This window comes from Taurulus bubalis, assembly GCF_910589615.1.
Source record: "Taurulus bubalis genome assembly, chromosome: 9".
Taxonomy (NCBI): Eukaryota; Metazoa; Chordata; class Actinopteri; order Perciformes; family Cottidae; genus Taurulus; species Taurulus bubalis.
In genome coordinates this window covers 9,953,303-9,966,419 of record NC_136597.1, presented here as the reverse complement: position 1 = coordinate 9,966,419, position 13,117 = coordinate 9,953,303, and the positions used below count along the sequence as shown (strand labels likewise).

Here is a 13,117-nt window from a genome sequence, read left to right as displayed (position 1 = left end):
ACCTTTTGGGATTTAAAAAAGGTCCTGTGACATACAAAGCAAAATATAATGACTCTTCTTGCAAATGAGGGTTGTTAGTTGAAATACTGCATTTAACAGTCTCAGATTCAAGTTGCAATTCTTGAGCAAGACTCTGCATCACCAACACCTCAAAACATTTCCAACAGCCTCTGCCCTGTACTGCCTGTGGTTCTGGATTAGCCTCCGCTGTGCTAGCTCAAGCCTGCTCCACATCAGTGGGGTTATATTTGGCGGGCAGGTGGGCGTACTGTAGGTTTGCTGGTTATCAGTGGCCCTGAAATCGGATCCTCCCGTTTTCCATGACTTCTCCTCCGAATATGACAGCCTTTTTTCCATGGCCTGTCCACCCGTGGCACGCTAACTCCTGTATTTTTAGTCGCTGTGTGAAACTGAAGGAAGTCTGAGAGGGGAAACCTTAGCGGGGGGGTTATGTGTGGGATGTGTTTTGTGCCCTCGTAGGCGTGCATACTTTACCCAACAGTTTTACACAATTCGACAAATTGATCAACAAAGCTGTGTATTTAATTCAAGCACAGTACACCCAAAGCTGTAAAACGCTGATTCACAGTAGCCGATGACTCATAACAGGTGATTGAAATGTTTTTCTTGGGTGTGACACATTGGGTTTGAAAAGCAGCATTAACTGATTGCTCTTGCTTTGTTGTTTTAGTTCCTCGTTGCCAGGAATCTGACCTGTAACACATCTCAGTCTTTCAAATCTACTTAGGAATGTGATTTATGACCTACCATTTTATGCCCTTTTAGATAGATCCGTCCCGGAGTTGTAGCGAACAAACTGACTCTGTATTTCCAGTTAGTGCACAGCAAGAGAACTTTAATCACCAAAAACACGCCCTGCTCACAAAATGGCAAATAATTATACATAATTGCTACAGATTATTGCTTTGCACTCCTTGTTGGATTACAGTTCACACTTGTAGGTGACCGACACTTTCCTTCTGGTCAGATGGTAAAATGAAGGAGAACTGTGGATTATTGTTACTTTCTCAAGTCAAATGAACTGCGGTTCAGCTAATAGCGTTAGCATAATTAGTACATTGGCTGAGAGTCCCCATGCGCCTGCTGTTTCTCACCGGCCCTCTGTTCTACCAATTAGTTTTAATTCAGCTTTATTGCAAATGCTTCTGGCAGTCAAACCCGCATGCCTTTCTTCTCACCAAAATGTACCACTATTAACTGGACAACGATCTTGTGTAACACCTCTTGTATTTGTGCATTCTGCCAGCCTGAGTTACACGTACCAGGAAACCAGAGATGCTGCAGATCCTGCATCTCGGAATGTGTGATAATCCCGACTAACAGATTCAGTTTTGCTCAGATTAATGCTTTTATTTTGGGTGGTGATGATGCGTGACCCGGTCTGGTAGTCCACGGATTTAGACAGAAATGGGAACAAAAGCTGGAGCTGGAGAGCTGTGAAGTGTGAGAGGTTTTGGTTGTTCTTGAGTGTGTTTCAATGCTATTGGGTCCATCTCTGTGTGGGGCCCTGTGGTTGGCAGGTTTCGCACTGTGGCACTCCATAGAGCCATGCTTCCTCTGATTTCTCTCACTTTCAATCCCATGACGGTCTGTCCGTCCCACAACTATAGCCTGCAGCTTCCCACCACCGACACATGCCGTCATCATTTATTCCTTCTTCCTCTCCCTATCTTGTGTTGCCCCATGGCTGGTTTGTTATTATCCATTCCCCACCCCCAGTAAAGAGGATAAGGCTTGCGATTAATGCTGGGCTGGATAAAGCTGGAACTAGCCGTGTGAGAGAGGAGGGCCCGACGGATCCAGACTCTTTTGTTATTGGCTAAGCATGACATCATCCCTTTTGTGCGGCCACTGGCAGGCCGCGGGCTGGGCACGTGCAGACGGGCTGTGCGGTGTTAAAGCCGGCTCCCAGCTAACCCCTCACACACACACGCACACACACACGATCCTCTCTACCCCCCACATGGCTCTGAGCATCGCCAGGAGCCGCCTCAACCAGCCAAGACAGCAAAGGACACCATTGTGGCCCTTTGTTGGGGAAGTGAATGCAGGAAGCGGGAGAGCAGCACTGAGGGTATTCGTGGTTGTACTGCTGCCTCCGCCTCCTCCCTGGCTGCCTCCCGCCTCACATCCCATTGAGCACTAATAGCCTGCATCCCCCAAGGCGCTGCACTCACCCTCTTTCATAGAAGCTCCCAACGCTTCAGTTAACTGAGCTGAATGAACATCCATGACCAGCGCAGTGGCAATCAAAAATGGTGTCCTCTTTCTTCTTCCTTTCACAGCCCTTCATAACCTCTTTATTAATGCTCTCTATTAATGTGGGTCATGGAGAGCTGGATACAGTAGGTTAGGTGGTGGTGGACCTCTGCTGGGAGAGGGACGGCACAGGCTTAGCCGGGAACGAGGCTTCCTCGTGCCTTTTCCTGGTTTCTTGGCTTAAACCTGGCTAATCCCTGCTGCTGTGACCAGGACAGCCGGACAGTCAGGCCTGACAGATGGACCAGAGGTTTCCACTACCGGCAGCCAGCCTGGGGAAGCACCCTTCATCACGTATGCAGGCATGGAGGCCAGACCTACAAAGAAGACAGCAGCCTACTCGTAGTGACAGAAGTTACTTGCACAAGCTGCCACATGCTAGAATGGGGAGGAACTGATATATTTATATTCACGAGCGTTTCAAGTTTTGTAGTTTTTGTGTGAGAGGACACAAATGGAGTCAGAAATGTTTTCTGTGATTCAGCCTTTTTGAATGATCTGCTAGATCTGCATACTGACGGGGGATCGTGGTATCTTTGTGGTATTTTTGTGTTTCCGCTAACAAAATCTAATTATGATTTCCAGGCAGTGTGGTGTACAGGTAATGAATTTGAGTGAAAGAGAGTATTGTACTGGCCCGATTCTAGAATCGGCACTAGGAGGGTAAAATTGGGTCGGCGCATCCTTATTTGCCAGTTGGGGACTGATCATTTTGGCCGTTGCTTTAAAAAAAAAAACTAAGGGTGGTGAATCAATGACACTGGTGTAGCTTTAACCCAATTAGTCGATGAATCAACAAGCAGATCGACAGAAAATGAATCAACAACAATTGGAAAATTATGATAATCTTGAAAATATATTAAGAAAAAAACATTCTGTTTTGAACAATCTTCAGGTGTGATGATCTAGCTGATAGAAGTTGTGATGCGTTGTACTTTAAACGATCATGATAATTACGAGTTGCAGCAAGTTGTATTCTGACACTTATGGAGTTTATTATTTGGTATTATTTGTTCCAATAAAGTCTCACACCTGTAATTACACTCTAGTATGTCTGCAAGTGTTGTGATACCAACATATTCGACATGATACTGAACAGTAGCCCGATTGTTGTTGTTTACTATAAAGGCCTCGTAGCAATAGAGAGATCCAGCCGGCGGGCCTCTGATCTTGAGTCCCCTGCTGCTTGCACAGGGGGAGACTGCACAGGATCAACTAATGCGTTTATGCAACAAAGAAGATCCCCATTAGTTCCACTTATGACGCACCATATGTTGTGTTTATTTTAATCGGAAGGCAGTAATGATGCGTGATTCAAGGATGATTTTGAAGATTTAGGGTTGAGTATTCCTGAGACTTTAAAAAAGAAAAGAAAAAAAGTGTCAGACATAGGGCAGAGACGCTGGTAATGTCTTAATAATAATAATAATAATAGCTAGGATTTATATAGCGCCTTTCATGAAACCCAAGGACGCTTAACAAAGACATAAATAAACATAACAAATGCAACAGTAGCTAGAGGACATAGGCTTTGGTGAAGAGGTGAGTTTTGAGGAGTTTTTTGAAGGTGTCCAGAGATGGTGTGTTGCGGAGCTCTACGGGGAGAGAGATCCAAAGTGTGGGGGCTGTCACACTGAAGGCTCTGTCCCCAAAAGTTCGCATTTTTGTGTGAGGGATGGAGAGCTGACCCGTGCCTGAGGATCGAAGGTTCCGGGACTGTGTGTAAGGGTGGAGGAGGTTAGATAGATACTGAGAGTCTTGGGAATCACTGTACAGTTTTCTTCATAGTATTGTTCTGGGCATTTCCAGTAACCACAAAACAACATTGAAGTAAAGAACATGATTCTTGTGTCGTCTATCTTAACAGCAGCAGAAGAACTGAGAACTTAGTCGATGACTCACCGCGTGGATTGTTTTCCCGCGTACCCAGAGGGCAAACGCTGGGATTTTTTTTTTTCATGTTTCATTCACATTTTTTCTTTTGCCAAGTTCAAACAAAAAACCCGGTAGTGGTTTTTCTACAGAGCAGGATATGTCATGTGTTTTACTTTGATGAGGTCATGACATGAATCATTGTTTGCTTTCAGGATCCGACTATTTGACATAGACACAGACAGTTTCAGACATACTGCACCACAAAGAAGGAGCAACATTTATGTTAAAATAGATTGCTGTTAGGTCATGGGTGTAAATGAAAGATGGAGGAAAGGATTCATTAAATGTTTCATTGTATTCAAAGCCAGGAGGGTGGCATGGTAAAACCAAATCTACAGCATGCTTGTGCGCTTTGAAGACGACAATTTAGTCAGAGTCAGACTAGGAAATTGTACACTTATATGTAAACGTCTACAGGCGTTACTTGCATGTGAATGTGTAAGTCTAGTGTGTGTCTAAATGTCTGACATTTAGCGCTGTGAGTGTGTGGCCAGATCAGGTGACCAGACCTCTGAAATGATCAGTGATGATGATCTCACTCTGCCCATGCACATGAGCATCAGGGACTTTCAACGCTGAAATGCATATTGAGGACGATTATGCTAACTCTAAACACAAACTTGTTACCTAAACCTATGACTACTTTGTGTTTGGTCCTCACAAGGATAGAAGTACAGGAAAGCTATGACACACACACACACACCCACATTACACCTATACAAGCATACATGAAAGTGGCAGCTGCCAGTGGCAGTCAGTGACATCATCTGGTCCCCGGGGGTGTATCTTTACAGCGGCACAGTGGCATATGTGTGTGGAAGCTTAAACTGTCTGATCAACTGCTAGGAGAGGACGCTGCCTGTTGCAGCAGGTCCTCAATCAGCATGTAATAAACTTCGGGAGTTCCCAACCATTTAACGGGTTTGTAGCCGCATTGACATAATAACCCTATTCAGAATATACATACAAATCAATTATTTATTGGCGAATGAAAGAGGGATTTGTACAGTGTTGTCTGCAGTTGGTGAATCACTTTAAGGGCTGACTTTTGCACACAGTGCCATCTTGTGCCCTCAATTGGCGCGGTGTAGTTTATTCCCCCGGGTCTGCTCTGAGCCTCCAAACAGCTTCATATGTCGGCTGAAGCAAGTTCAGACTACAGTCGACTTGTTCTACGGGACATCCCAGAGAAGGACGCATTGAGAGGACCCGGACTGCGCTTCAGGAATGTGGGGCCATTTTTAGACTGTTTGTGCTGATGTTGTGTCACAGGCCAGTTCACACACACAGACACACATACTGTCCCGCTCAGCGCTGACCTTGCCACTGGTCAGGAGCACTGCTGAGGTCAGGGGAAACCATGTTTCACTTTCTTACACAAGCACTTACCGTACGCCGGGGCTGGGTTTCCGCAATTCAACTGATATCTTTTGTTGCCCCCTGTCATCTTTGTTTCATGTTGTGTGTTTGTGTGCGTGTGCGTGTGTGTGTGTGTGTTTATAGAGGAGCATTGACAGTAAGGCCAAGCCTTGACTCGCAGCCTTCTGTCAGACCTTGTTTTTCTCCCACTCCTTTTATATTTTATAACACAGGGTCGGTAACATGCAGAGACTTCTGTTTCTTGCCCAACACTTTCATTATTTATCTTTTACACCCACATTTTCTCTTTCTCCAACACAAGTGTACACACTTTAGCTGACTTTCTTCAGCTCTGTCTCTTGCTTTCCCTTCAATCTCCTTTACTCTTTTTTGCTGTTTCCCTCTGCAAATGACGGGATAGAAATATCCTCTCCCTCTGACCAACCTTTGTTTCTATGCTCTTGTGATGCCAGCTTTCCGATCTTTAAGAGAAAGCTTGGGTGCCAATTGTTGTACCCCCTCCCTCTTATCCCTCTCTTTATATTTGATCGTCCTGCTTCCCCTCTGATCACTTTCCTTTCCCCCTTCTTTCCCTCCACTCTGTCTCCCCGGCCCCTCCTTTTTCCTTCTCTCTGTCAGTGGCATTCCTTGTTTACCTGCAGTGTGCATGCGCCAGAGCGCCTGGGCCAGCTCAGTAGTAGTAGCTGTAGCACTGCAGAGGGATGCGAGTTCAGTACCGCTGCTGCAGTCTGACAGCCAGCCACACGCTCCCTCGGGTCGATGACCTCTAACACTGCAGTAAACTCTATTACATATTGAGCTGGAGGTGTAGCTTAATCCTATCATCTAAACAGAATCTAACCAATATCATATTTTGTTTTTTTACTATCATTCATTCAATTCTATTAAATATTGAGGTAGCTGTTTTTTTTTCCCTAACTCACAGGGTTCAGATGGGATGAGTGGAGGTGTAATTGTATCCTCTTAGTGAATGAATTCTCCACGTTTAGTATGGATTTTTTTTTTTGCAATACAGTCTAAATCAGTCTGTTAACTCCATCCTTTCCAGTTGAATTTGAATATTCCTTCTTTTTTGTTGGTAACATGACATCAACACATCATTATTAACTCCAAGAACCTCAACCAAGTGCAACTTAATTGCAAGTACAGAATAGTTTAACTGACAGTCCAGGCAGAAAACATGCATGTAATACATGTTTGTTTTTCCCCGAGAGGTGAAACCTTTTGCTTTGTGCAGCTGACCGACAAGTCTGCCGATTATGCTGTACAGTTTGTGTATTTGTGCTGTGCATGTATGCATAGTAAAAGGCCCGTAATCCCCAGGAGATCAGGCTCCCAAATTAGATCTGATCCCATTAGGATCATTAGCCAAGATTACCCAGGGTTGATGGATGTCAGGGATTTTAAACAAAGAAAGAGAGGCATGAACAACAAAGAAATGAGTGCTATGGGCTGGCCTCGACAAGCTGCAATCTACAGAGAGAACAGATACAACTTTGAAGTCATCAGTGATAACTTCTTTAGGCTTCGTAGATTATTTTTGGTTGTTCGAAGTCACTCCTGATCGATGCTGCAGATCAGGCTTTCTGCTTCAGCTTTCCATGCCTTTATGTCCGTGTCGGTGCTGGATGCAGGCAGGCAGAGCGTAGCCGGGTTTTACTGGACCGGAGCTACTTGTAGGCAGACTTCAGATGGCTGACCTTGTCCTGTCTAAATCACCTGCATGGCTGTCTGCCCAGGCACTGGGCCACAGCTGCTCTGCAAGCAGAAACATAATCAGCCACCCTATGCACGCTGTATGGCTGTGTATACATGAGCTCTCGTCACCAGCAGACACAGAGAGCGATGAAGGGATGGTGGCCACGCTGAGAGAACGTGCCGCTTTGCATTGAAGCCAGCGGCTATTCAGCGGCACGTTTTAGATGAGGATGGTGCTCTCTATGTTAAGTTAACCAATGTGGGATGTCCTGTTTCATCCTCATCCCCTCTCCACTGGCTGCCTGCCTCTTTTCTTCTTTTTTACTCTTCTTCCCTCTCTTCCTCTTCATTTTCCTCTAGCATCTTTCTCCATCTCTCTCTGCCCCACTACTTCACTAACCCCACCCTCTTTATCCCTCTCTTCTGATCGCTCGCTCGCCCTCCTTCCTTCCTCCTCCCTCTCTCCTCTCCTGTCCAGTAGCGGCTCAATGATGCAGTGATTCATAGCTGCAGTAAGCGCTGCCTGGTGGTCATGTGACCAAAGCCTGCCTGACAACATGGAGAACAACACAGCCTGGCTGGTTTGTGCGCAGGCACATGCTCACACTATCTCATACAAAGACACACACACACACACACACACACACACACACACACACACACACACACACACACACAGAGGCATACTCTATCACGCTGGCGCATGATCACACTTCTTCACAACCTGATACAAACAGCATCACACTGATACGCAGATGGATCCACACCCTTCACAATGTAGTCAGCTTTTTACATTTCATGGGTATTATCTCCCACTATGAGATACAACCCTCTCAGCAGTATCTGCACGGTAAATATTACCGTCGCAGTGCAAACTCAGCCCGCATGCATTTTTCATAAACCTGTGCTTTGTCTTCATAACTAACTCAGGAATCACCTGTAGTTCCTCCTGCTTACTGTTGCAGTCACTGGCATTCGTGAAGCCAGTGTTTATTGTCATAACTCCCAGTGGTGTGTTTGTGAGTTCTGTTTGTTTTCCTTGTTGCTGCGTCCTGGTGGGTATCAGGTGAGCAGAGTTATCAAGCTTTTAGGGGAAACTATCTCAGGGTCAGACAGCTGGGGGTTTCAACCCTGCAGCAGCTCATTTGCATAGTTTATTTGTCACTAAGTTTGGAAGCAAAGACTTTGCTCAGCAAAGAGGGAATACACTTCATTTTCCTTTTTTAAGGATCAGCTGGTCTGAGAAAATATATTAGTTTTATTTAGAGACTGTCCTTTATGTGTGTGTGTCCCCCAATTGCAATGCATTCTCAGTTACACTGTCCAGTATTAGATTCTTCACATTCCAGTCCTATTAACTAACTATTTCTTTGTTGTTGGCTTGTTGGATGCTCAATGTACTTTTCACCGTGGCACTGAAATATAACTCTCCTCCCATCCTTGTCGTTTATCTTTTGTGCAGGTGGAGCTGGGCAGGAAGCAGGAAGTGGTGGTTTATGACCAGAGTTCCAAAGAGGCGGGGCATCTGTCCAAAGACGGCTTTGTGCACATTCTCATGGGGAAGTTGGAGAGCACCTTCCACAAAGTCTCCCTGCTCACTGGTACGTGAGTGTGACGAACATGAGTGCGATGAAGGCAGTGTTTGTTTTTATTTTTTTATATGTCAACAAAGGATGAGTTCCTCGATCCAGAATGGCCATGTCTCCTTTAATTACCCTTTTCTTATTGCACAGCGGGCAAGTGTGCCTCACCTCACCCGTTTGCCTGATTTGAGTGTGTGTAGTTCCACAGTTTGGTCAGCAGATGTCACTGATGAGCCCGACAAGCATTCGTCTCCTCACATTATACTAGTGATTCCTCATTTCTTAACTGGCAGTAATCAAAGGTTCACAGGTATGTGTGAAGATAGGAACGAGAGGAGGAAGTTTAAAGGCCCGGATACAAAGCCTCTCGGATGACTCTTTGATGTTTAAGCTTCCCCGTCGTTCTTTTCCCCAGCATCACTGAAATAAAGCTGAAGCTTAATTTCAATCCTCTGGTCTTATTTACCACAGTTATTATCCTGTCATAGTGTCCACTAAGCACACTAAGACTTATAATTGAGCCCCAGCAAGACTGTTAATAGCCTAGTTGAGTTACTAACATCTCAAGTGCGGCGGCTGCAGCTTTTTAAGGGACATTACGCACACACCGACCAGCAGAGGCTTACGAGTCCGTCTCAAATGTGTCAGCGCAGAATGGGCAGCGTAATCTGCTCAGTCAGGATTGGAAGTGAGACGGCAGAAGCATGCTGCTTGAGCAAATCTTTGCTCTCTTCCCTGCATCCCCACATCCCCATTCTTCTCCTCTTCTCCGTTCTCTCCCTCCGCTGGCAGATTAGTGCTTTTTCATGAGTCATTCATAGATGTCGAGGATTGCCTCAAAGCACCCGGCTGCACAATTAGTCACAGAGATGTGAGGAGCACATGCTTATGACGGGCACACCCACAGCCATGTTCAATATCTCACACACACACACACACACACACACACACACACACACACACACCGATTATCCCCGAAAGCCAGGACTTTCCTCCTCAGCTTTTTTGATTGATTATTATCATACCCTTCTTAATGAAAGACCCCTTGTCAGCGATTCCCTCCAATTCCTCTTTATCGGTCCTCTCAGCTTACTGTCGCTACGTTTCATTAAAGAAAAAAAAAAAGGAATCACACTTCTTCCATTTCTGTCCCCGCTTTTCTGCTGTTTCCAGGACAACAGTGGCAGAGAATATTCCCCAGAAGGACTCAGCCAATGGCGTTGGCCGTTGTTTGGGTGGTTGTATTATTGGGGTCATTGGTGCTAGCAGCCTGCGTCCGTGCATACTTGACGTTTATGTCTTTATACGTGTATGTGGGTGAGCAGAAGGGGGTGGGGGGGGGTTGCGTGTACACGCTCGCATTTGTGCATGATAACATGCGGATGAGTGCTGCAGGATCTGTTTATGTGTCAAAGGAAGCTGCAGAGTTATCATGAGAGAGATGTTGTGCGCTCATTAAATCATTTTAATCAACAACACATGATGCTTAATAGCAAACATACGGGGGAACTATTTAAATCATCACTTCTTTGTTTAACAATCAACAAAAGAAAAGAGCCTTCAGTCTAAAAGGGTGTGTGTGTGTGTGTGTGTGTGTGTGTGTGTGTGTGTGTGTGTGTGTGTGTGTGTGTGTGTGTGTGTAGTTATTTCTACTTTGGGTACAAATAATTTGTGAACTCAACTTTAAGAGTCTGCAGTACAAAGTCTGAGTGAACATACTCTTTAAACACCTCAAGCATACCAGCATTGTAATTTCTAGCAAGTATACTGCTAAAACAGTTAATCGATCTACATCAATGTGTTTGCTACAATTAATTACTAGTCATTTATCAAGCATAAATATCAAACAATTCCTGCTTGCAGCTGCTCAAAATCTGAGAATTTGCAACTGGTCAGACAAAACAAGTAATTTGAAGACGTCCCCACAGGCTTTATAACATTTTTACAGGCATGTTTCACTATTTTTACAGCCTAAAAACTGATGGATACACAATACATGTTATTAATTGAGGCCATTTTTTCCCTCTCTTTCCCCTCATTCTTGGCTTTGATTGTCTTTACTCCCCGTCTCACTTTCTTAAAGATTCAAGGTAAAAACAGTCATCCTCTCTCTCTTCCCCTCATTCCATTACCTCCCTCTTTTCCACCTCTCCCCTTGCCCCTCTACTGAACCTCAGATTTATGATGCTGATAATTCCTGCGATGACTTCATATCTGACGGACTTATTTTCAGCCTCACGTACACAGACCACACAGGCACACGTAAAGCACACGCACAGCACTGCTGCAAATCAAGTGAGGGGTAATGCGGGAGGAGAGGGGGGGGGCGATAGGAACGAGGGTCAGATGGCGAGATGAAAAGAAAAGAATCCATAAATGGGATGAATAAAAGATGAATCACTGAGCTCCCTATCTGGGGGGGAAGATGAGTTTCTGCCTTTGCTGTTACTTATGCGCATGCTTTCCAAAGAGAGATTAGGACATCGTCTTGCAGAAACACACATCTCTACTTTTTCACATTTTGACTTTAACTGTCCATAAACAAGGGGAATTCATTGCAGCAAATATTGGGTATTGGCACATATTCTGTGTGTGTGTGTGTGTGTACTGGGAACACATTGATCTAAAAACAATTGGTGACTCCTCTTAGGTTTCTCCCCATTCACTATCTAATCAATAGCTCAGGCTCGGAAAAGCACAGCACTTCCTACATGTGGATGATGTCATGGAGCGAGCCATGTCTCAACAGGGCAATTGTTTTTGTGAATGAGACAAGTCATCTGCAGCCAATGACTCTCACCCTGTGTTTAGTTAAAACATATATTCAGGCAGGATGCTGTGGTGGCAGTTGTGAAAATGATTATGCGTGCGAATGCATCTGAACACTTGCGTTGTTTGTACGTTATTACGTCATTGACTGTGTGAAAGTGTTTGTGAGAAACACGTCTCTCTGAGGACAGCAGTATTTTTACCACAGTAATGATCTCACCCAGTTGGAGCTCGGGCTGATGCGTCTTGCCTTTTTCAGAGTTCTGACTTTGTGTGTATGTGTGTATTTTTGTAGAGGAGAACATCGCTTGGTTGGAGCCAGCTGCCTCCCCAGCGGGTCTAAAGTTTGCATGTTTCCCACCAATCTGCAGCACACAGCCAAACCAAAGGCAACACTGCCTGCTAGTGTGGAGCTAGGTGATGTGTGAGCTAACGGCAACTGCGTAGCTGAGTCATGCGTCACATCGGCTCTGATGTAGACCTGCCAGGATCAAATGTTTTGATGTTGGCATAAAAAAAACGTGTGTTCCAGTTTTAGAAAGAATACAAAAAGAATAATAATCAAGAGAGAGAGAGAGGAACACGTGTGTAAAATGCACTCATATTCTGCAGATAAAAAGAGAGCTCAATAATCGTTTCAAGAGGATGGGAGGTGGTGCTTAAAAACGACAATGCGTTTTATTCATAGCTCACTTCTTTTGTTGAAATACTGTAAAAACTGACAACTGGAAAATAGAATTAAAAAAAAAAGATAGTTGAAGGCTCTGCCAGGAAACAGTTACTGTAAGTCGTGAAAGAGGAAATTAAGGTGTAGGGACAGGGATGCAGGGGCGTATTTCATCAATCTAATATGTGTGTGGAGTTTGCAGATGTGCAACACTGTTCCTAATCTTCTCTAGCGCCATCTGCCAGTGTTTTTCGCCAGATTACTAAAGCGTCACACGACTGGGTCAAAGAGAGGGAGCAAAGGAGAGAAAAGGGAAATGAGATAGAAATGACGGATGGCTGCACGTGCCGGATGTGTCTAGATTCTCTGCGCCGCTGGAGAGACGTGGAGGGCAGAGTGTACTGACCTTACAGTCTCCCTTTTATCCTTGATTATGCGTACTAAAACTATGAGTTATTCAACAGAACAATTTTGATGAGGGAATAACTGTTGAGGTTATTTATTAGGAAACCATATTAAACGTTTTTCTGGTTCCAAACTGAAAAAATCCTGCTCTGACTAGATGACAAAACAATTCATCACAAAACGATCTACAGATTAATTGATAATGAAAACGATTGTTCGTCGCCAGTCTATAAGATGTAGCCCAGACAGACAGGTTTGTGAACCCGACGGCTGAACCGGCTTGGTGACATTTGATCCGTGTCACATTCCATACTACGTACAAACTCAGTCGAACTGGGTTTTTAATGTGTAGTTTCACACTAAAAAGTGATGCAATAAGGTAGTTAATGCAATTGCTGAT

The 13,117-nt window shown here is 44.7% G+C and overlaps 1 protein-coding gene across 1 annotated transcript in view; it reads left to right on the top strand.

The window, feature by feature from the left end:
• The window catches only part of dusp8a (dual specificity phosphatase 8a), a gene marked incomplete at its 5' end in the record, with an annotated part of 33,390 nt that overhangs the window by 526 nt on the left and 19,747 nt on the right, over nt 1-13,117 (top strand). The window contains one exon of the mRNA XM_079224004.1: nt 8,756-8,894. Coding sequence (XP_079080130.1) covers nt 8,756-8,894 — 139 coding nt within the window. The remainder of the gene's footprint in view (nt 1-8,755; nt 8,895-13,117) is intronic.